The sequence below is a fragment of the Corvus hawaiiensis genome, chromosome 3 (assembly GCF_020740725.1).
Source record: "Corvus hawaiiensis isolate bCorHaw1 chromosome 3, bCorHaw1.pri.cur, whole genome shotgun sequence".
NCBI classification, from domain to species: domain Eukaryota; kingdom Metazoa; phylum Chordata; class Aves; order Passeriformes; family Corvidae; genus Corvus; species Corvus hawaiiensis.
This window is the reverse complement of record NC_063215.1, coordinates 107,685,158-107,708,266: the sequence shown is the minus strand read 5'-3', so window position 1 is coordinate 107,708,266 and position 23,109 is coordinate 107,685,158. Positions and strand designations below refer to the sequence as shown.

Sequence of the window (23,109 nt, the reverse complement as noted above, 5' to 3'; positions counted from 1 at the left end):
CCTTCCACAGAGTCCTGAGGAGGCTGTGGCTGTCCCCCTTGCCCCGTACCCATACAGGGACACACGGACCATGATCGCAGGTAGCTCTCACAAGTGTTCTTAATTAGGGGAGAGGACTCCCAGGTGCCTCTCAGCCATGTCCCCACCCCCTGCTTGGACCCACAGCTGCTTGCAGCTCTCAGCCACCACAGTCCCATCTCCGTAGCCTCCTCAGCCTGTCTTCTTCACAACGTGGATGAAGTAGCAGGGCACGTGGGCCTGTCCCGGTGTGTAGGGCTGGAAGTCGCCCAGGACGCTGTGCTGGCACTTTCCCTGGAAGGCACCTTTCAGCAGAGCTGTGAAGGCCTCCAGCCGGTGCGGGTAGTACGAGAGCCGAAACTTGCTGCAAGGAGGCAACGCTGGTGAGGCAGGGGGACAGTGGGGCACAGTGCCACCCCCCATGCCGGGAGCCACCTCTGCAGCCCTTCTCACCTCAGCTCCGGGTCTGCCCCTGCCTCAGTGGGGGGCACCTGCACCGTGTAGTCCAGGGTCACCATGTGTGCCTTGTTGTTTACCAGCAGCACTGAGGTGGTGATGTCCTTGGTCAAGTCGCTCTGGGAGACCACAGGAGGACATCTGTGTCCTGCAGGGACTCAGTGGCCCCCAGCCTGGGCACGATCCTGCTGCCTGCCCTGCCTGGCCGCCTTTGGGCCATGGGGCTGGGGCAAAGGGGATCAGGATGGGGCAGGGCCTGCCAGCCACCGACCTTGTAGTAGATGTTCTTGCCGGGTGGCGCGCAGCCCGTGGCCAGGATGTGATCGTAGTTGCGGTGGTCAATGACCAGGACACCCCCGGGCCGCACCATGCTGGCAATGTTCCTCAGGGCCAGCTTGTGGTCACTCTGGTCCCCTGGAGAGGAAACTATGGGGTCTCCAGGCACTGGCTGTACCCCATGGCACAGCCCATATGGCCTTATCTTACCCACACACATACTCACGCATACACAGAGACTTGCCCCCACCATCTTCCCCCGAATCTCAGCTTGGAGAACCCACAGCCCCACCCACGGCATGAGCTCAGGCATGTTCTCAGCCTCACTGGAGCAGAGCATGCCACGTGGGAGACCCACCACCCGACATTGTGGCACAACTCTGGGTGTGCCTCCAGCCTTGCCAGAGCTGTGACATTGATGCACACACCTCCACCATGACCATGGAACCCAGTGGGCCCGCTCATGTCACAGACTGGGGCAGTGGGGGCTCAGCTCCAGCCTCCCTGGAGATGTGCCATGAAACAGCAGCTCCATTGTGTGTAATCCCATCCCACTAATGACATGAGTTAGGACACGTTCTCAAGCCTGCTGGAAGACACTATGCACACGTGCATAGGTGCTCCCCCTCCTCTCTCCTGCCCCCAACTCACCTTTGAAGTCAGGCAGGTGTGCAAAGGAGTTCCCGAGGCAGATGACTGCATCAAAACCATCCCCTGGCTTCTCCAGGTCCTTCTCCAGCGTGAGCCAGTTGGCCTCCTCGATGACTGCAGCATATGGAAATGGATGAGGGCAGGGACACCCAACAGCCTCCCCTGCCCGCAAGACCCCATCCCAGCATCACCCAGCCCTTCCCAGGCCCCTGTGGGTGCTGGCTCTGGCCTCTAGCCAGCAGTCAGACAGGCCAGGACCATGGCTTGCCTTTGCCGAGCAGCTGGCACTGGCAGGTCCCCGCAGCAAGGCCACCTGGCCAGCAGCAGCCCCAGGTGAGGGGCCTGAGCACTGCGAGGGGCCGTGGACAGTACGCTGGGGTGGGGTGTCAGTGTTCGCAGGCCCCTCCCGGCCCCCACAGCCCCCGCACCCCATCGGTCGAAGGGCTCCTCCTTGCGCCGCTCCCAGCGCTCCTTCAGCGCGTACTTGAGCATCTTGTCGCTGGCGTCGACGCTGGTCACCTGGAAGCCCTCCTCGAGCAGCATGATGGAGTCCACCCTGGGGACACGGCTGTCAGCGGGGCCGGGGGCAGCTGAGGGGGCCGGGGAGGCTTGGAGGGAGGGGGGCACTGGGGACGGCCGGGGACAGCGAGGCCCCGAGTAGCCCCGGGCAGGGGGAAGGGACACCTGGGAGGCGGGCGGGAGCGGGGCGCGGGGCCTCACCCGGTGCCGCAGGCCACGTCGAGGACGGAGCGGCAGCGGTGCTGGCGGAGCAGCGCCAGGAGCCAGCTGCGGTACTCGGCGGTGCGGCCCCGCGTGTCCCCGATGTACAGCTGCCACACGCGGGCCGCCCGCCCGTCCGCGTACTGGTCCGGCAGCCCCTCCGCCGCCACCCCCAGCGACCGCGTCCGGTACACGCTGTCCACCATCCCGCCGCCGCCGCCGCCGCCGCCGCCACGGACACGGAGACCGACACGGAGACCGACACCGCCGCGGCGCCTCAGCCTCGCTGCGCCGCGCCCCCGCCGCGCCCCGCCCCCACGCCCCGCCCCCCGCTCCCACCAATCCCCGCCGCGTCCGCCCCCGCCGCCCCGCCAATCGCCGCTCGCGCCGCGCCCCTCCCGCCCCCGCGCCAGGCCACGCCCCCGGCGCGGCCCCGCCAATCCGCGGCGCCCGTCAGCGCTCGCGCCGCGCCCCTCACGGCCCCGGCCTTTGCCTCGGCGGGGTCAGGCCCCGGCCCGGCCCCCGGGCCCGCCCGCCCCTCACCGGCTTCCCCGGGGCGCGGGGCCGGGCCGGGCCGCAGCAGTGCTGGTCCCGCGCCCAGCAGCAGCAGAAGCAGGGCCGGCAGCGGTGGCGGCGACTCTGGGGAAAACGTCTTTATTTACAGTGCCGGCGGCGTGCGAGGAGCCGGCGGCGGGGCAGCACTCGCGGCCTCCCGGAGCTGGAGCCCCCGGCAGGGATGCGGCAGGGCTGGGTCCGCGGCTCCGTGACACTTAGTCACGGGATGGCACCCAGGCTGGCAAGGCGGGGCTAGGCGCTCCGGTCTCCGCCGGGTCACAAGTCCCTTTTCCTTTGGTACCCATAGGCACAGCGGGGTAAAACCCCGGAGCGGGCGGCCCCGGGGGCAGGGGCTGCGTGCCTACAGCTCATCAGCTGGGCTGTGGGTGAGCGGAGCCTGCTCCTGGACCCCCTCCAGGGCCTCCCCTGTGTCCGGAAGGCTGGCAGCTCCCTCACTCTCATCTTTCCGGCCTTTTTTCTTCTTCTTCCCGCTCTTTTTTTTGCTTTTCTTCTCCCCCACGCTTGCCAAGTCACCCTTCTTGCCAGTCCACTTCTCTGCCAGGCAGCCTAGGGAAGAGAGGGCTCTGATGGAGAGGTAGGGCTCCCCATGCTTTCGCAAGGCTCCCCTGCCCTCCCCAGCATTCCTGCATTATTTCAGCCCCTGGCAGCAGCCAGGACTTACTTGTGTCCTTTCCTTTTAGCACGTGGTTGGCACAGAGAAACTGGGAGAGATCCTCCGTCTGGTGGTGCCTGTACCAGTCCTCAATCACATCTTCATACTCCTCTACCAGCACGTCGCACTAGGGCAGAGAGGAGAGCCCAGCTCCAGATGTGCTGGTGTGGCAGGACCAGGGCCAGGCTCCTGCCACAGGTCCTGCCAACATCCTGCTCCCAGCAGTGCACCCCTGGACCCTCTCCCCTCCTCCACTCCAGCCCACAAGGTCATAGCAGCCACTGAGGGCCAATCCCGTGGGGCAGGGTACCTGCTTTTTGAGGTCAGCCACCTCAGCGGAGGTCTCGTTCCACAGCTCATAGGGGATATCCATCACCACCTTGACACCCTTGTGCACCAGGTTGTGCAGGGTTTCGAATGTCTCTGACATGCCCTGAGGGAGGGAGCAGCACTGCCCGGTGAGGTGGTGCTCCTCCTGCCGGGCTCCTACTCTCCCCTCCCAGTGTCAGCCACACAACCCTGCCCAGCAATGCAGGAACATGCAAGCCAGACAAAATCAGGATCCCATGGGCATCAGCGTTACCAGGGGGAAGTTCAAGTGGCAGCGAGTCCCCCTCTGCAAACGTGGTCCCAAACCCCAGAGGGAGACAGCCCCTCATTCCCTCCATGCAGGTGGGGGCCAGCTCACTGCCACCAGCAACAGCACCCCACATCTGGCTTGGGGGGCAGCGTGGCCTTGCATGCCAGGCACTGGCAGGGGATCCAGAGGATGGGAAGAATGAACCTGGTTTGTCTCTCTGGCAGTGCAGGGATGGGTGAGGCACATTTGGGAGCAGGAACTGTAGGAACGGCCCTCACCTTTGCGAATCTGTTACTGCCGCTCCGCTCCTTGTGCAGGTTGTAATCCAACAGCCGCTTGCAGATGTTCTCTGTCACCTCAATTAACCGGATGTCCCTGCATGGAGAGGGGGAAGGGCTCAGGCTTGGGCATGTCCCCCCCAGCAAGAGCCAGGGCACAGGGTGAGCCTTCCAAAGCCCCCAGCGCTGGGAGCAGCGACAGCAGCAGGAGACTCCTGTCCCACTCCCACTTACGACTGTGTGTACTTGACAGCAGAGCCCTTCCTGTCCAGGAAGCCGTACTTGGTGTCGATCACCTCCTTGGTCTTGCCGGTCTCCTCAAAGGCAGATTTCAGCTCCACGGCTACGTACTTGCACACTGTGAAAAGGAGAGAGCACAGGCGGCTTAGGGGGTGTCACTGTTCTGAGAGGCAGCATGACAGAACACCTGGGACAGCAGCAAGAATCCGCCCCAGGAACTGGGCACACCAAAGATGCTGCGAGCACAAAACACACCTTGGCCAAAGAAATAACCAGGAATGGCTCAGCTGCTTCCACTGGAGAACCCTTGAAGCAGGAACACCCAAACCAATGCTGCAGTGTAAACCAGCTGCTATGGCACAGCTGGGAAGTCAGACAGGCTCAGTTCGGCCTGCAGGTTTCCCCCCCCAGAAGCCTCTACCTCCCTGCCACAAGCTGCCACAAGCTGCTCTCTTTCTTTTGGAAGAGGACGGGGTCTTTTCGCAATGCAAGTCCCAGTGTGGCTCAGAGCTTCTCCTCATGATGACAGCACATCCCACCTGGTACTGGTTCTGTGCTCTCGGTGCTCTGGGGACACTGGGGCTGTGCTAGGGACCAAGCAGCTGGCAGGGCTCAGTGGGCTAGGTGACAGGACAAGGTGCTGGCTGCGAGCTCCAGCAGCACAACCTGGGGCTCTGCCTGCAGCAGAGACCACATCATCGACAGATTTAGAACACAGTGCATGGTTATTTTTATAAAACTAAAAAAAAAAAAGGCTTTATTTCTTCAGTAAAAAGAGCCCAACAGAGCTATAGAAACAGCAGGAGAAATATCTCAGGGGTTTACAAATGGGAATGTGGAGGGATGGCAGCCAAGCATGGTGTGGCATTCCTCCCCCAAAGATAAGGTCTCAGGAGGCTGGAGAAAGCTTTGTCCTGTGCTGTGGGGTCCTGTTTGTCTTCTTTGAGCTCCACTTCAGGAGAAGGGCGAAGCTCCAGCAGGAATGGTCTGACAGCAATGAGCCACTGTCTTCTCCCAGGCAATTATGTGAGTGGAGAGATGCCCCAGGCAGGAAGAGAGCGAGGTGGCTTCTCCAGAGCTCCCATGCACGTGTTGAGAAGCCCTGTGCACACCTCCTGCACAATCCTTCCTCCGCTGGCACCAGGGGCTGGAGGCGGCTGTGGCCATTTCTCAGGTGGGATGATGGTTCCTTCCTGCAGCCCCTTGGAACTCGGGCCTCAAGTCTGTCACCCTCCACACCACACCTGCTGCAGTGTCCCCACACATGCCAGGAGTGCTCACTGCCGAGTCCAGTTATCCAGATGCTTCCTGCAACTTTTGCTGTGCACTGACACAGGTTCCAAGCCTGGGCAGGAAGAGGAGCAGAGTGTGGTCAGTGCTTGCTCTGATGCTTCTCTGAGGTTACACTGGTGCCACAGCAGAGCTCGGACATCAGCATCTCCAGATCTGCTTCCCCGGCAGGGAAAGCTTTGCAAAGAGCTCCCTATTTCTTTATTTTCTCTTTGCTCTCCAGCTCCACACGTGCCTGCATAGCAAAGACAGAGGAAACCGCACCAGGCAGCAAATGTCCGTCGTGACCTACCCCGGACTGCCTGTGAACCAAGGGGATACTCAGGAAGCATCACGGAGACCGAACTGTAACGAGCATACACGACCAGTCCCAGCTACGAACCGGCAGGCGATCGGTGACTGCCGGGAACAGCGGTGCCCGCGGGCAGGAGGCGGGCAGAGGGGCAGCCCGTGGGGGCGCAGCCCCACACCAGCAACCCTCGACCCGAGCAGACAGCGGGCGGCGGCCGATCACCCCGGTCCCCCGAGGCCCCGCTTACCCTCGCACTTGCTGGGCAGTCGCACCCAGTCCGAGTCGTCGCCCCCCGCCAGCGCCGCCGCCATCAGCAGCATCAGCAACGCTGCCCCCGCCGCCGCCGCCATGACTCCGCTTCCGGGGCGCGCTCCCGCCCCGCCACGCCCGGTTACCATGGCGACCCCGCCGCGCCGGCCAATGCCGGAGGCGCGCGTGGCCGCGTGACCAATCCCCGCCGGCCGCCGCCAGCCAATCCCAGCAGCGCGCGGTGCCCGTAGCGCCGCCCCCGGGCGGTCCCGCCGAGCGCCCACGTGGGAAGGGCCCCACACGTGGCCGCGGCCGCCCCTCGGATTGCCCACACAGCACTCGGGGCCCCTCCCTTGCCTCGGGAATTCTGGAGACTTTCCCGCCCGAGGTACCTTGGGGTCCCTTCCCACCCAAACCAAGATTCCCATCCTGTACCTCCCCCAACCACCACTGGGTCTCCTCCCTCCTGCATCTGAGGGTCCTCTCTCCAGTCTCCAGAATATTTCCAGTGACTTCCACAACCCTAGGCCAAAACAGGAGGACTTACCCTTCGGGCAGGGGGATTTGCCCATGCCCTCAGCTCTGGGCAAGGAGGATGGAGGTGAAGACAGCATCAGAGAGCAAGACCTTCAGCAACACCACACGGACACCCATAAGCAGGGCTGCCAAGGCATGGGCTGGCGACACTGCAATGGAAGGGTGAGGTGATGCCTGCCACAGACACCCCACTGCTCCCCACATCCTCTCCAGGCCTGCCATGGGGCCATGTTCGGGCAGACTTGGGATCCTTACACATCCCAGAGACACCTCCTGTCACCCTCATGCTGTCCCTGAGGGCAGGCTGGCTCTGACCCAGTTTCCCCATTCTTCCCAGCAAGGTGAAGCTTCCCTTCCTCTTCCCCTGTCCCACTACACTGTGGAAAAGCCCATCCCAACCACCACATAGCCACTGCCAGGGCTTTCACCCTGGTACCTGATATTCCCACCAGGCAGGGGCCAGAGACTCACCAGCTGTGCTACACAGCTCTGCTGCCTCCTCGTTGCCTGTGGGATGAAAAGAGCAGCTGGGGAGGTGCTGGCAGCCCAGCACCAGGTGCATGGCAGGGCTGCCCACAAACCCCTTCCTGTGATCAGGAGAGCAACGTTTTCCTCTAGAGCCTCACACCTGCTCCCTGCTGGCCCAGAGGTCCTGCCGACCTCCCTCCTCGGGGACGACCAGTGCACCCACTAGGCTGGGCAGCAGTGGCCAAGGCAGGCAGAGGGGGTGGCAGCAGGGTCATTCATACCCGTGATGCGGATGGGGCTGGAGCTGTGGGATGGGGAGGTCCTGTTGGCCCCCACATGGCAGGCAAGTTCCCTCTCGCGTGGGGGGTCACTGTCACTGGAAAGGAGGGAGACGGAGCAGACGGTGCCACCATCCTCCTGGGAGGCCCCATAGGCAAAGGACTGCAGGACGCTACCATTCCCACCGGAGATCCAGACACCGTGGCCAGAGCTGGGGGCCAGGTCGCTCACCACACACACCACCAGCTGCCGGCGCTGCCCAGCCAGTACCATGCTCAGCGGCCGCGTCAGGGTAGGCAGCGGCACAGCTGCCCTGCCAGCTGAGGGAGACAGGGTTTAGGGGCACTGCATCCCCCACACATCCCAACCAGCACGGCTGTGCTCAGCCTTTCCCTCCAGCCTGGACGGCACCCGACCTTTCCACCTCCTGGGGCTGTCCCGGGGGTACTCACGGGGCAGGAGCGGTAGCAGAGCAGCAGCCAGCAGCACCGGGAGCAGCTCCATGGCGGCTGCAGCGTGTGGAGCTGCCAAGGGCTCAGTCCCCACCCGCAGCTCCACCTGCACCGCCCACCGCCGGGGCTGCGGGGCTGGAGCTGGCGCGGCGCTCCCCCGCCGGTGGTACGGCCCCGCTCCGCCCCGCCGGGGCCGCCGCTCCTTCCCGGCCGCGCCACGGAGCGAGTCCCGGCGCCGGGGGTGCTGCGGCCGGTGCGGGAACTGCCGGGGCCCCCGGGGACACCCCCACGGCCTCCCGCCCGCCGAGCCCCGGGAGCAGCCCCCGGCCCAGCACGGCGCTGCCGGCAGGTGAAGAAGAAACTACGAAAGAACTCTGGAGCCGCAGGGTACGGCTGCGCCCGGGGCACACGCTCTGCCCCCGCGCTGGCTGCGGTGGGCAGAGGGGAACGGAGGACGTCCGGAGAGGGCTGGCTCTGAGCGGGGCGGCAGCTGCTGGGGACTCAGGGGGAGGACGAACTCCAGTCTCACAGTATCCATGCTGCACATGCATGAGCCAGGCTGGAAATGCCTCTGCTTTATTCTTCTTCAGCCAAACAACCAACACAACCCCCAAACCCCAACACTGCTCGGCTTGGTGACACAACACTTCCAGGACACACCTGGCAGGCAACTTTGGTTACTTGCAGTCAAGGCTGCTGCTTCAGGCAGAACTTTGTGCCACCTTCTTTATGACTCAAGGCACATGTATTGAAATAAAAAAACCCAGAACATGTACAATAACTTTAACACAAACCCATCATTAAGGTATACGTTTTTCAAACAAAAAAAATCTTATCTTTTTGTGATTTCCAGCATTCACCTCATGCTGTTTTTTATGACCTCTTCATCCCTGCAGCAATATTACCTGATTTTCATACACATCTCAATAGCTGGTGATCCTTTAGGAAGTCCAAACAAAGTTCAACAGAGCCAAAATTTTTCCTTGCCCTACAGCTTGGCAACCACGCTGTTGCAATACAAACATCAAATTAATCTTGAATTCTTTTGAAGAACCTGAGAACTGACTTAACACCTGAAACTCGAGGACAAGGACAAGACTTGGTATGTGCCTCCTCCCTCCAAGCATCACCATGCCAAGGACCAAGCTACTCCACGCTGAGCTTTGTTTTTATGTTCATGGCTGCCAGCTCAGCCACAAAGTAGCGGAAGACATGGGGCACAGGGACAACCTCGATGGCATCCACCTCACTGCAGATGGAGCAGGAGTATCTCCTGCTGCTGGTCATGGAGGATTGGGACAGTTTCTCCAGCACAGGGGACATCATGCTGCCGCAGCTTGTGCACACGTAGGCTACAGAGCCATCGGAGCAGTTGAACAGGCGGTCCTGCAGCAGGAAGGATGTGCCGTGGGCCAGCAGAGCATCCCTCTCCATCTCGCCAAAGCGGATCCCACCTTCCACATTCCTCCCCTTGACAGGCTGGTTGGTGACAGCATCTCGGGGCCCCGTGGTCCTCACCTGGAACTTGTCGGAGACCATGTGGCGCAGGCGCTGGTAGTACACCACCCCCACGAAGATCTCTGCCTCCAGCTCCACCCCGCTGATGCCGCTGTACATCTTCTCCGTCCCAAAGAAGTTGTAGCCTGCGCTCACTAAAGTCTCACCAAAGTATTTCAGAGCAGACTTCTTCTCTGTGAAGGTGAAGGGAGTGGCATCATAGCAGACCCCGTGCAGGGCTGCCGACTTCCCTGCCATGCTCTCGATTAACATCCCAATGGTCATACGGGAGGGAAAGCCGTGCGGGTTGAAGAGGATGTCTGGAACCATCCCGTTCTCTGTGAAGGGCATGTCCTCGACAGGCCAGAGCTGGCTCAGGATACCTTTCTGTCCGTGACGGCTGGCAAATTTGTCTCCAACAGTGGGATTTCGGGGCACCCTCACAGTGATGCAAACCTTCTTGAACTTCCCGGTGCCACGGTCGTTGCTGCACACTCTAACGTTGTCCACAATGCCCACTTCCTTACTCCTGTGTAGGCGGACAATCACAGCAAAGGTGTCAGGTGTGCTAATAATTTTTAGTTTCAAAAGGAAAATGAAGCAAAAAACCTAAACCACTTATAAAGTGTCTTGGGACAGCTGAGAAACACCATTCTTCAAAGTACTACTCAGTAGTGAGGGAATTCAGACTATAATTAGGGCAAAGAAGTACAGACCCATCTTGCAACTGCTATTCAGCTGCCACTTTCAGATGATCAGCTAATGTGCCACCCATGGCTTAAAAATAAGATCATTTCAACCTGGTTCATCTGTATCACACTTTCTATCTGACAAACTGCATCCCACTGCCATTTCCTTTGTGTTAAGGCAGCAGCCCCTTTTCCTACCACCAATAAATTCACACCACACTGATGCGATCCCAAAATAAAGAATCCTCTTCAGTTCTTTAGTAGAGAGTGAAGTTGAGAGCAGACAGGGAAGGCAAAGACAAACTTTGCTAACAAGCGCCTTGCTCAGGTGTGTGCTCCTTCTCCAAATGAGCCCTCAGCCTGATATTCCATGTGCCAGGCATCTGCTGCAAGCTTAACTGTTATTGTGTCCACATGCAACCAGCACAGGCAATCACCAAAAAAAAAAAAATCCTCCTGGGATAAGCCAGCTCTGCAGCACACACTGGCTTAGAGAAGATGTGATACATGCCTGGGAGTCATCTACAGCATGAACTTCATGCTCTCTGTCAAGCCATGGACAGTATTACATGATAGGAAAAGGGAACATGTGCAGGAAAAGGGCCAACTCTCTCCCCACGGGGTGAGCAGAGCCAGGAGCAGCCAGCTGTACTTACGGATAGTACACAGTGAAGGTCTCCCCTGTGCTGAGGTTCATGAAGCTGTAGAAGGGGTCCCCAGGCTGCAGGATAGACCCAACAAAAGGCAGTCCATCAGCATCCAGCTTCTCCCCAACATTTGGATCACTAGGCCTGATGCCAAATACTAAATTATCGCCTGCCCTGCTGGCTTTAAGGGAAAGGTCAATGCTCTCCACCTTGATAACACTTCCATAAGCAAACCCTCTCTGCCAGGAAGATTTATTTACAATCTGAAAAGGAGAAACAAAAGCCTGTTAAAGACTTGCTAATAACTTCAAAAAAGAAAACATTTACAAAGGTAAGCATCAGATCAAATTGTCTTTTTGAAGCCTCCCAGTAGGTCATGGTTCCAAAAAGCTCAAGGTTCCTGTAACCCCAGTGTTTTTCAAAGCTGGAAGGCCACTGCCTTGGACAAAAGGAAGCTCTGCTCTACTCCCAGTACCTCCAGCATTGCCTGCTGTAACAACATTTAACCACTGTGCTGCTGAATCTGCCGAAAAAGTGTGAGGACCAGCAGAGGCAGAAAGTGGGGTTTTCTCAGCTGGGTACCACCCTTACTCCCAGTGCCCCACTCAAATTCCTTCACACGACAGCAGGACTTTTCCCTTCTGGTGGCTTACCATTGCATCTTCCATGTCATAGCCACTGTAGGAGATGACAGCCACGATGGAGTTGGTGCCGACAGGATAGCTGTCCATCCCATAATAGTCATACATGCTGGGCCTCACCAGAGGGCTCTGGGGGGTGTGCAGGTGGTACAGCTTGTTATCCGAGCGATCCTTGTAGTTGTAAACTGGAAACCCCATGGTCTGCTTTCCTGGAGGGAAGGAGGGAAACTTGGATTTATTCCTCCATGTATCTCATTAAGAAAAAAGCTGGAAATACTTAAAAATTTAGAGGGATTATCAATCTTAAACTCCTTGGAATTTAATAATTGCCCTAAGCCAGGCTATAATTTTTCTATGAACCACAATACTCAATTCCTTTCACAGCATTTCATAAGGACTACACCCAATTTTGTTTTGTTTTCTGCAGCTTTGTTTTCTTTTCTGCAATTTCAAAATCCCCAATAAGGTTGGTGTGGTGTTTCTGGTTTTGCTTACTTGGAGATTTTTTTTGTTTGTGGCTTTTTGTTTTGGTTTGGTTTTTTTTGGGGGGATATGTATGTCTTCTCCCCAGCGTCTCCCATAGGGAGGCACATGTTACATATTTCCAGGCCAAAAAGCATTTGCTTCTGCAGCATCAATATCCTGGCAAGGAAATTGAGTTTTGAACATATTCATTTTGCTACTTGCAGAAAAGTATGAGAAAGAGGTATTGTTTTAAGGATATCTTTCTGATAATACTGTCAGAAATTCAATATACTAGAGGTGTTAATGAGGTGTTAATCCCCTTGCCCAGGGACTTGCAGCATTGGGTACTACAGCACTTACCCATCTGGCACTGGTACATGTTCCGTGGGCTTTGGTTGTGGTCGGAGAAGGGAATGAGATTGGCCACCACGCTCAAAATGCTGTGAGGGAAGAGTTCCTGGTGAGTGGTCACTCCAGGCACCACCTCTGACTCCAGCGTGGCCACGTTCATGAAGATCTGCAAACATCAAATTGGATAATGCCTGTTCACTTCTTTCTTTTAAAGGGAAGGAAACAAAACAAAGTTGTCTCTGATGGCCTTCTATCCAGTCTATCAGTTTTAGCTGTGGTTGTTGTCTGCACCTTAGTGTATTAGCAGGGCAAATCAGACAGCTGATAAACCACCTCTCACAGATTAGCTGCAAGGAAAGAAAGCCTGAAATACAGAACTGCAGTAATGTGTCCTCCTTTCTGTCTCCCACTTTAATAGCTGCAAGTGGATGAGCTCCCTCCAGCATTCCACTGCTTGGCTGCCCATTTGGCGAACATGAGGTAACACAAGGTGACACAGCAGGCACAACACAGCAATCCTTGGCCTCCAATCTTCACAAAGTTAATACTGAGAGCAGATTTCAAGATGTCAAAAAGATCTCTGCTGCCCAGCTAAGACATTTACCAGAAATCAGTTTGCAGGAGTGAAAAACCCCCTTTTGTCACCTATTCCAGCTCTTCAACACAAGCTCCTTATGCCCCATCCTCAGCTCCTTTCACAAACATTTTCCAAACCCATTTGTGATGCCAGCTACCTCTGTAACAAGGAAATATGCAAATCCCACCTGTTCCAGAGTCCCAATCCATTCATTCCTTCCATAGGACAGGTTTCTGACAGGCCGCACCATCCGGCAAGGGTTAGTGAAAATGAACAACCCCGGATACAGGCTGGGTTTTCCTGTCATTGGGATAAGGACCACTTCTGCCCGTGCAGGGAATCTCTTCTCTTGTGTTATCTGTTGGTGCAAAGAAATAACAATCTAGAAACACAAACGAAGTTTAACTAAACTGCATCCACCTGGTCACACCATGAAAATGTCAACCACAAGTGTAGCCACCAATAAAAAGCCACAGAGGAAAGATCTTAGAAATACTTTTAGAAAAACCTCCACCAAAAAAAAGACAGAGTATGTCTTATCTTACTTTTTCCAAGAAAATGTTCCTTCAAAAATTATAACTTCATAAACCAACATGTGAAACATATGGATTAAAAAAAAAAAAACCAAACAGAAAAGCACACTCCAATACCAGTATACAGCCAAAGATAACTTACTGGGTCAGATTAAAAAAAAAAATAGAATAAATGTAAGCCTAAGAAGTTCCAAACATGCCTGCTTTTGACTGCTGCACGTTGAGGATGTTTAGCTAAGAAACAATTTCAAACAAGACAACAAACCTTGAAACGGCGGAGGGTTTGCGCAATCTCGGGAGCCAACTCCCGCTCTACCCAGCCCACCATGGAGCCATCCAACACAACTCTGTAGCACTCTGAGTAAGGCTGGCTTGGAGCTGCATCAACCGGGGTGACACCTGTGGGAAGAGGGGGTTGATGGAAGGAACAGGCAAAAAAAGCAAACAAAACGCAGAAGTTATTTCTGCTCAGTTCACACCAAGGAACTTTCTGAGACATCAAAAAATTCTTGGCAAAGTCGTAGACAGTTCAACAGGAAATAAAAAACATTTACAACTTAGAATGTCATTGCCCTCCCCATTTTTCTGACTGAAATAAGGATTCTCATTGTTGGGGTAATCACAAGCGAACTGCAGTGCAATCCAAGTCATTACAAAGTTACTGCTTAGTCCAGTTTCTCAGAGTTTGTGCTGTGCAATTCCTCATGCTTCAGTGAACATCCTCACTCTACAGCACACAGCTGAGAGATGCTGACATTGAATTCTGCAGTCCCCAAAAGGCTGACTGATGTGCCTGTACAAGCAGTGTGCTATTTATCACTAGGCAGAAGCACAGTAAGTACAGGTCAAACTTGATTTCACTTTCTCAAACGAACAGTGTGCTGAAATGCTGTGTGGAGAACCTTTCCCAGACATGGGGCTGCAGGGCAGGGAGGTAAGAAAGGAGAACACTTCACTAAACCACCAGGCCACTGAAACATACCCAGGGAACATAACAAAGGTGGAATGTCTGTCATGGGCACCATCTCTGTCACGATTTCACACAGAGCTGTCATGTGGTTCATCAGCCCGCAGGGCTCTCCGTCTGGCGTGTCCACAGGGCACAGGAAGCCCCAGGATTCGGGCAGCAGCTTGCGGACAGTCGTGGTTCTCATCTGGGAAAACGCTGCCCCTCTGTGTATGCAGCGGAAGTGGGAGAGGTAGCGGATGAAATTCAGCTTGTCCCCTACCACACAGAGACCACTGTCCTGCAACATGCCCAGCCCTAGGGAACAAAGGTGAGATTTATGTCAGGACCTCATCCAGCTTTAACAAATACAGGATGATGTTAGAAGACAGTTTCTTACTCTCCACTGACAAGCCCTAAAGATGCTCACACTGCATCCCAACAAGGGAGGTGCATGTGCACAGGCAACTCAGTGACCTGCAAGAGACCTAGAGACTTTAAATTCCAAGCTGTTCGTTTTACAAACACGTGGAAGTAACTGCCAGTAAATCAACTTGGAATTTGCTGCTGGTATGTTTTACCAAAATTCTGTAGGTTTTTAATCTAATTTCATTTTCTAGTGGGCACTCCATTACAATGCTGCCAGACCAGACACTTCAGGGAAGCATCAGATAAATCTGAATATACATCAGCAAAGCAGTTTCTCTCCATTTAAGCTCACACGACTAATGGGGCAGTTCTGATTAAAAAATGCCCCTTCTCTGTCTTACATTGTAGCTTCTAAGAAGAAATAAGCTTTGGGAAAACAAATCAAAATATAGTTGCTGTTTTGGACAATGCTAAATTTCATTTCAACTGTTTATCTGGGTAGAGGTTTTGCTTTCATAACTAACCTGTTCTATACCATGCACAATGCCTATGCTTGTGGAGGAATCTCATCTTTTTCCTCAACCACCCCTTTCTTCAAACCCCTTTTAGTAATTCAGTTACAGTGTGCAGTGTCTGCCTGCAAGCAGTTGTTTTCAGTTTTATAAAAGGAGCTGAGTTTTATGTTGATCCTCATTCTGTTTTACAGGAAAAAAAAAGAAAAAAGGCATCTTAAGCCTGCAGATTTACCTGTTTTAGACCGCAGGTTACCGGTTGCAAGCAGATACTCAAATGGCTTGGTGAAGTCTGGGGCCAGGCTGAATGCCTTCACCAGGCTGTCTGTATTTAGGCTGATATCTGCCTTTTCTGCTCTTTTCTCCAACACAAACCTAACAGATTGCAGCCAGGTTTCAAGCCTCTCCTACGGTTTAAAAGTGAGAGATTTAAAATTAAAACAGGAAAGGAAAGGCTCAGATTAGAACTTCAGTTCTAATCTAGCACATCAGTTGCACATGCTACAGAACTCCTCTGAAATTAGCAGGATGCACAACTTTTCAGGAACCGACAGTTCTTCAGTTTTATTTCCAACACTGACTTCATTCTATCAAGATGCTGATGGTAACATGTCAACACAGAACTGCAAGGAAAACACCCACCCAGCAGCTTGGCAACCACTTCCATCCAGAGCGGTGATGAGTCTGGCAAATGAAGTCCAATAACAGAATTTCATAAAGCACAAACAAAACCCAAAGCAGAAACTGCACCTATAAGCTGACCACAAGGATATATATATATATATATATATATATATATATATATATATACTGTGTCTACTGTATGCTTTTGACTATTTAGGATCTTAGAATTCAAAGAAAGGGATGGCTAACTCACTCTCCTGCTGATCTGACAGGCGAGGCAGGAAAGCAACTTTTTCTGGTTCCTGGTAGCTGTTCTACACAGCACTAAAATGCTTCCCCAAATTCACTTTCAAACCACTCACATAGTAGAGAGTTTATGACAGTCTTTCAACAAAACAATGCTAAAGAAAATTTTGGCTGAAGGGGAAAAGAAAGATTAAAGAATTATATAATAACTCAGGAAAGTATCTTATTTGGGGATGAGAACTACTATTCCACAGTGAATTTCATGGGACAGTCAAGCTTCTGAACAGGACTACTCTCCTCCCAGCATCCTAAAATAAGGTATTCCTATAAATTGAATTGGAATAGATTAGAAGTTAGCTGTTTAAGTCAGAAGCGTGTTACCAACTTTCTGATCCGTAAAGAAATTTAAAGATGCGGGAGCCATGACCTTACCTTTAAGAACATAAGGAAAAGCTGTCCTGGGGTGAGCACCTCGTGATTCATGAGACTGTCTGGGTTATCCTCCATGCACTCCCCTTTGGCAAAAGCATAGAGCTTCTGGGTCATCATACAGAGCTGGTAGAACTTTTCAGTTCTATTGGTCAGGTGAATGCAGATACAATTGCTGAAGTAAGAGAAAGAAGGAGGACAACTACTATGATCTCGTTGTGCTAGCTTCATGTTCTTCAAGTTTCTCCTAAATAACCGTAAACCTTTTTCTTTTTTTGATAAAAATCCTAACAGGGCAAGTAGAAGTAAACAACAAAACATTTCTGTTAACTCTATCAGTGTCCTGCCACAGAAACTCCAAATCTCCACTACTACCAAGCCATGTATGGAAAACTGTGGGCTGAGCAACACTCTAGCACAAACAAAAAAGGAAAACAGCACCTAATTCCTAAAGCTGGAGGAAAAGGAAACACCTACTTTACCAGAAAAATAAATTCTTTAGTTGAATGTCTGCCACACTGATAGCCTTAACACCAATTCTTCCATTGCTTTCTAACTTATTTTATGGAAGATTATTTTAAAGCATGTACTTTTCACCATTTTAAAAGATAAAAGTTATTCAGAGCTGACAGATTGTGTGAAACTGATAATAAACTTCAGTATTTCTGTTCAACAAATGGTGCCTCAAGCAGTCACAGAGCCAGATTTAACTTTCTCTTCCTCAAACTTCGTGTTCTTCATCACTGACATCACAAAAATCCCACCTAAATACTCACACCCTCTTGTCAAACCATTTTGGGACTATTTGTGTCAATCCATTAAAATACATTCCATCACAATACTCTCACATAAGCCTATAAATTCAACACAGTGACACTGGATCACACCCACATACAGACCTCAGAATGAAATCTGCAGCCTGTTCGTTGCTGTACCACTCAGGCAGGTTGAGTTTCACTCGGAAGCTCTTTCCCAGGTACTCCAGGACGTTTTGCTGTGTCAAGCAGCCGGCATCCACCACCGCTCTCATCATCTCAGTAACACAGTTCACATAAAAGGTGTCATCTTCCCTTCCTTTTACCAACTCTTCAAAAATCTGGTAGTCTGGGAAATTAACTAATGCCTGAGAGACAGAAGCGTATCAGATCAGAAGAATAAGGTCATAACAACATCTGTCTATAAAATACAGGTAAAGAACTAAGGCACCCCATGATTTAGGTTTTCAGTGCTCTGGAAATGCCCTTCCACAGTACAAACTGGAAAATGCTGTGGGGTTGAAATGCTTAGAGAGTAATGCAGGGGATATTCACACCCCGGTAATGATCTCCATCCAGACCATTCATTAGCAAAACCCCACAAAACCGTGAGAGTTTGACTTTCCCCTCATCTCGTCCCTGCAGACACTTCCTCTGCTGCAGACTGAGTGTTCCATTTCAGTGTTACACACTTTGGATGTCCTTTCTCCAACAGGAAAGCTGACTGAAAATACTTCAAGTGGAATTAGCTTCTTCTCATTACTTAAAAATACTTTGCAAAACTTCTGTATTTATTTAGTATAGAAAGCATAAACATTCACTGCTTACCTTCAGAGCAAATCCCAAGGGGAGGAAGAACAATTCTTTGTGAAAAATGAAATTCACCATGACACAGCCATTTTCCAAGTAGTGAAGGTTCATATTTATTGCAGTGTGCTCATCCTTGACACAGTGCATCACCACCCCTGCAAAAATCACAACACCAGCATGAGCTGCACAAAACCAAGTGGCTGCACCAGTGTGATGTGTCCAAGCAGGTGTGAGACAATTAATGAGAGAAACTTTGGCACTTGATGGCTGAGAACATGAGGCAGATGGCTCGCTTCAGTGCCACTTCAAATAAACACACCAGCTCAACTCAGCTCCTAGCCAAAAAGGGCAGTGTCTCAGGACAGCCAGCACACTTGCTGAGAGGCTTGGAAGATGCAGAAAGTTTTTTAGGAAAGGAAAGACCCAGGCCTCAACTATTGTTTGTAACCTCTGGTTGTAGGATAGAGTAACACACAAGTACTCTTCCTAACTGAGCTCCTATCTCTGTGTTTGGGTGGCAGTGCTGCAGCAGTTTTTCCTGGTCCTGCTCCACGCTATCCACTGCAAGACAAAGAAAAATAAAACAAAAAAAGGACTATCTAATCTGGCACTGCCTTGAAATAAACTAGTGTGGAACTACAGTGTGTGCTCAAGCACCATGTCCAGTCAAATCAGCAACTGGCAACACCTGACTTTAAAATGCTATTTAACATTTTCTGGCTTAATTCAATTTTAAACTGGTTTTGCTGAGTATACGAAGGGAAGATGCAGCCAAGAACCTAGTTTACTCTGCTTCATGTAAATTAAATCTGCCACCATGAAGTATGGACAAAATCAGTGAAACGAGTTCAGGGGATTACACTGACTTGTACTGAAGGTGGGGTTTTAGCTACACCTTCCACAGAACAAAAGGTGACAAGTACTGCAAGGCCTGGAATAAAACCTCCTCGCTCCCCATGGGCAGCTCAGACAGCTCCCACACGGCAAGCCCCTGCTTCTTGCTTGTACCATCATGCTGTGTTTACCCTTCATGCTTACATGCAGCAAAAAATATTAACATTAAACAAGAACTGTGACAAAACAAACTACCAAAATTCAGCTACAGATGGTCACTCCTGTTTGTCCTCAAGCAGGTGTCACCAGGATGCTGCAGGAAACTGCTGAGCTTACCGTACTCTGTGAAACCAGGGCCTCTGTTTTTCCACTTGTGTCTTGTCATCGCAAGAGGAAAGTTTCGCCTGGGCATAATCAGCATCCTGATTACTTTTTCTAAGCCATTGATTATAAAGTAGCCTCCCATTTCCTGGCAGGAGAATAAATATCATTTTAATATGCTTAGAAACTCAGAACCAGCATTTGGAGAAAAGAAAAAAATGCCTGTATTATCCAAGGAAACCAAACATTGAATGGGAAATAGCAAGACATGGTTCAGCACTGCTTTTGGAAAGGCTGCACTCCTTACCAGGGACTTAGGAAGTCTAAATGTAGCAGAGTGCAAGGAAAGTGATGTTCCACAATTTAAAGGAAGAAAAAATACCCCAAAAACCTTTGTGGTCAATGGAACATCTTTGAGTAACTGACATTAACTTTTTAAAATAAATGTTCTGAAGTTCTCATTTTGAGTTTATAAACCAGAGGGATCTTCAGAGCAAAAGATCTCTTTCTGGTCACATACAAGCTTACTTTTCTGATTTGCTTTTGTAGTTTGCTCTCTCTTTTTTAGTGAGTGCAAAATGCAGCACTAAATAATTCTGTATTCAATTATAGATAGCTAACATGCTACTGGGGAAAAAAAGCTGCAGAAGACAACAGGAAATGAAAATGTCTCTTTCAAAGCCTGTTCTCCAAATCTTTCTCTCCACAGAGTCCCCTTCACAGCACCCTCAGTTGCTGGGTAGCAGCTGACAGGTTCTATACCAAAGCTGTAGGTATTGGCACCAAACAGATCTCTGTATTCAACAACAGCCACGGCTGCAAACTTCTCAAGCTGCTTCATGGAGCCACCATAAACAGGGTGCATTCAGAGAAAATGGGAAGTCAAACTTGAAACAAAATATAAATGACCAAGCCCTGCAAAAAGAGGAGATGACCTGACAGACTGCTCAGGTGAAACACGGACTTTCCTGACCCACAAAATCCCCGTTACCTCTTCCTCCTCATGATGTTGCATAAGGTCTTGTGGAGAAAAACCATAGAGGTTGCACAATTTAGACTTCACCATGATTGGAATATGCCCTAGGGGCTGTTTGATAGTCCCTTGTGGCATGTCATTCACTGACCAGCTGATGTCAGCCTAAAACGATACAACACGAACAGGAAACAAGTTAAGTTACCCTTTTAATATTTCCTGCTAGATTAACCGTACCTTTCCCATAACCACAAGCAGTTGAACAGACTTCTATCAGTGTAAAATGGTAGCAATAATAAAAAGAAGAACCAGTAGACACATGCATAAAGATTACACTCTGGGAAACAGTCAACATGGGCTTACAGAATATCACACAAGTCTAGGGCTAGGTAAAGAAGCTGCTGGGTGAGTGAACAAGGTTGGTTTGGTCTCCTTTGCCTTTCAGACCCTTCAACAGAGCAGCCTAAATAAAAAAAAGCAGCCACAGGATAGGAAAGGAAACCTCAGAAGGTAACAGTTGAAAGTAGAAGAGAGCAAGTGCCCACTGAAAGGACATCCACACCACAGGCCTGACAAAATCTTTCCTAAGGTTTCTTCATTTAACACGTTCATGAGTGATCTGAAAACTGAGAAAGAAAATTTGTTAAGAAGTTCTGGCAGTGGGTCTGCAGGAAAACTGCGGGAGCAAACTAACTTTACATGCAGAATGACGGGCTTTGAAAGAGCTGCTGTCCTGCAGGAAAGAAACACCGGCACTGCAATATGAGAACGTGGGTTCAACACCTGGCAACAGCTAAAATGAGTAAATTGAGTCTTAGAAATTACTGGAAAAGGGAAGGGAAATGCTACTGTGCCCCTTTAAATCCACGGGGCATCCTTACACAGAGACTGCTGCAGTCTGGTCTGCACCTGAAGTGATGACTAAGGGTCTACAGCTGCTCAGCAGACTGGGGCTCACTTCTTACCCTGGGCCAGTAGGAACTGAGGGATGAAACTGAGGGAGGGATATGGAGCTAAAGCAGCACGGTGGAAACAGGGAATGATTACTCACTGTTTTCTGCTGTGCATGGGCAGGGAATGGGAGAGGTTAACCTGTCTCAGCACAAGGCACAGCAAACTGTTCTGTCCAACTGCTCCAAACATTCCAAAAATAATTAAAGACTGACAGTGGGGGAAAAAAAGAGATGGGAAATAATTCAGGTAAGAAAAATAAAAACATCCCTAGCTCAGGGAAATCTACGATCCACTGGGAATACAGCTATGAACAACCTGCACAGCCCCACTTTCATTTTCAGATAAGGTACTGCACTTAAGAGTGGCTTTTATCACGGTAAGGTGTGCAGCTTCAGACTAATAAACAAACAAACAAACAGAAAAAAGCAAGCGAGCAAAAAGCTGAAATTCCAAGCAAGCATTCCCTTGCACCAGGTGCCTGATGTAAGCAATCAGCTCAGATGCAACTACACAATTTTAGTAGAAAATAGCAATGTGCAATCTTTTCACAGTGCAAAGGAAAATATCTGCTGGGGATGCTTCCTCTCTAGGCAAATTTCAAAGCACTTCAGAAAATCCATGAACCTGTGAACAAGAGGGATTTATAGCTCTGGACTTCTATATGTGAGCAACGCTGCTTTTGGAACCTGGATTCCTGCAGAAACAAGATCTGGATGATGCTGCTGCCTGGGATGACATGGGTCTCCATCCATGGTCTTCCAAGTTGGCTGGCTGCTTGCAGGGAGAAATGTGACACGGAAAGAAGGGCAGTGGGGCCGGAACCACGACAAGCTTGATGTGTGGGGAAAAACAGTGAGGCCACACATCACCAACACCCCAGAACCCACGCGGGGCAGCGCTCCCTGAACCCCCCGTGAGACCGGCGAGCCGAGAAGCGGCCTTTAACTACAGCACAGGGCTCGGCCGGCTCCGCGGTCCGCGGCGTGGGGCCGCCCCGCCGGACGGGGACACGCGTGAGCGGGGCTCAGCCGGGGCAGGGACACGCGTGTGCGGGGCGGTGGGCCGCGGGCACTTACGGTGATCCTGCCGCGGTAGGTGCTGCGGAGCCCGCGGCACTCAGCCGGGAACACCCTCCTCTCCTGGCACACCGTCCCGGCCGGCACGGCGGGAGGGGCGATGGACACCCCAACCAGCGCCAGCGCCAGCCGGGTGTCCTTCAGCGCGAACTCCACCGGGGGCACATCCTGCAATGGCACCGGGTCAGCGCGGCGGGGACGCGGGAGGGCCCGGCCCCGCGCCTCCCGCCGCTCCCCGCACCTGCACGGCGCGATAGACGCCCTCGCTGACGGCGTAGTTGAAGGACTCGATGTGGGCGCTGGTGAGGTCGCGCTGGGTCGCGCCGCGCCGCGGCGGCCGCAGGCGGTGCGGGGCCGGGTGCGGGTCCAGCGCGGTGCCCGCCATGCCGCGCGCTCCTCCTCACGGCCAGCGGCGCGCACGGACCGCCGCGTGCCGGGCTCGCGCCGCCTCCCGCCGCGCCCCGCGCGTGCGCAGCGCGCCCGGCCCCGCCCCTTCCCGGCCGCTCCGGGGGCGCTTCCCCGCCGCCCCGAACCGCGCCCCGCCGCCACCCCGCTGCCCTGTCCCCCGGAGCTGCGCTCCTCCCGACGGGCACTCCCAGCACCGGGTGGCCCTCTGCATCCGTGTCACCCGTGTTCCTCCCTCCCTCCGCCCAGCCACGTGCGCCCCAAGAACAGGAGCCTGAACACCCGCCCAGCCCCATCACTCTCTGCCACTTCCGCACGCCTGGAATCCCGAACAACCCCGCTATTCCACAGCTCCCACCAGTGCCAGGACAGCCCAGGGGGCGAGGCCATTCCCGGGGTCCCGCACGGTGAGAGAGGGGGAACGCACCACAGGCACCCACG

The 23,109-nt window shown here is 52.8% G+C and overlaps 3 protein-coding genes across 4 annotated transcripts; all 3 read right to left on the bottom strand.

The window, feature by feature from the left end:
- Positions 1-76: 76 nt before the first annotated feature.
- Positions 77-2,401, bottom strand: GNMT (glycine N-methyltransferase). The gene is made up of 6 exons (XM_048299248.1): positions 2,122-2,401; positions 1,830-1,957; positions 1,402-1,515; positions 746-888; positions 472-593; positions 77-382 (listed from the first exon to the last, which is right to left on the bottom strand). The coding sequence occupies exons 1-6, from the start codon at positions 2,325-2,327 to the stop codon at positions 211-213; spliced, it is 885 nt and encodes a 294-aa protein (XP_048155205.1). The 5' UTR covers positions 2,328-2,401; the 3' UTR covers positions 77-210.
- A 358-nt stretch (positions 2,402-2,759) lies between these two features.
- Positions 2,760-8,081, bottom strand: CNPY3 (canopy FGF signaling regulator 3). Of its 2 annotated transcripts, XM_048299263.1 has the most exons (8): positions 8,015-8,081; positions 7,565-7,882; positions 7,287-7,322; positions 4,442-4,565; positions 4,208-4,304; positions 3,660-3,782; positions 3,359-3,476; positions 2,760-3,243 (listed from the first exon to the last, which is right to left on the bottom strand). In XM_048299263.1, exons 1-8 carry the CDS (start codon positions 8,064-8,066, stop codon positions 3,038-3,040), a joined length of 1,074 nt encoding a protein of 357 aa, XP_048155220.1. In that variant the 5' UTR covers positions 8,067-8,081; the 3' UTR covers positions 2,760-3,037. The 2 variants fall into 2 exon arrangements, with proteins under 2 accessions (XP_048155220.1, XP_048155219.1); XM_048299262.1 differs by lacking the exons at positions 7,287-7,322; positions 7,565-7,882; positions 8,015-8,081 and adding an exon at positions 6,277-6,404.
- Positions 8,082-8,569: 488 nt separating this feature from the next.
- Positions 8,570-22,642, bottom strand: POLR1B (RNA polymerase I subunit B). Its single transcript, XM_048299207.1, has 15 exons — positions 22,505-22,642; positions 22,264-22,431; positions 20,252-20,398; positions 19,276-19,408; positions 18,124-18,260; positions 17,440-17,663; positions 16,544-16,715; positions 15,477-15,648; positions 14,397-14,678; positions 13,680-13,813; positions 13,069-13,239; positions 12,314-12,470; positions 11,501-11,697; positions 10,857-11,110; positions 8,570-10,040 (listed from the first exon to the last, which is right to left on the bottom strand). The coding sequence occupies exons 3-15, from the start codon at positions 20,369-20,371 to the stop codon at positions 9,161-9,163; spliced, it is 3,033 nt and encodes a 1,010-aa protein (XP_048155164.1). The 5' UTR covers positions 20,372-20,398; positions 22,264-22,431; positions 22,505-22,642; the 3' UTR covers positions 8,570-9,160.
- Positions 22,643-23,109: the final 467 nt, after the last annotated feature.

Excerpts from the sequence above, each read along its gene's own strand:
- GNMT (XM_048299248.1), bottom strand. The coding sequence starts at position 2,327 with ATGGTGGACAGCGTGTACCGGACGCGGTCGCTGGGGGTGGCGGCGGAG. Across the intron at positions 1,516-1,829 it reads GGAGCCCTTCGACCGATGGG|TCATCGAGGAGGCCAACTGG; the intron begins GTGCGGGGGCTG and ends CATATGCTGCAG. Across the intron at positions 383-471 it reads GGGGCAGACCCGGAGCTGAG|CAAGTTTCGGCTCTCGTACT; the intron begins GTGAGAAGGGCT and ends GCCTCCTTGCAG.
- CNPY3 (XM_048299263.1), bottom strand. The coding sequence starts at position 8,066 with ATGGAGCTGCTCCCGGTGCTGCTGGCTGCTGCTCTGCTACCGCTCCTG. Across the intron at positions 7,323-7,564 it reads CAGCCCCATCCGCATCACGG|GCAACGAGGAGGCAGCAGAG; the intron begins GTATGAATGACC and ends TTCATCCCACAG. Across the intron at positions 3,783-4,207 it reads GCAGTAACAGATTCGCAAAG|GGCATGTCAGAGACATTCGA; the intron begins GTGAGGGCCGTT and ends TCCCTCCCTCAG.
- POLR1B (XM_048299207.1), bottom strand. The coding sequence starts at position 20,371 with ATGCCACAAGGGACTATCAAACAGCCCCTAGGGCATATTCCAATCATG. Across the intron at positions 13,814-14,396 it reads ACCTTTGTTATGTTCCCTGG|GTGTCACCCCGGTTGATGCA; the intron begins GTATGTTTCAGT and ends CTCTTCCCACAG. Across the intron at positions 10,041-10,856 it reads ACCTTCACTGTGTACTATCC|GAGTAAGGAAGTGGGCATTG; the intron begins GTAAGTACAGCT and ends CCGCCTACACAG.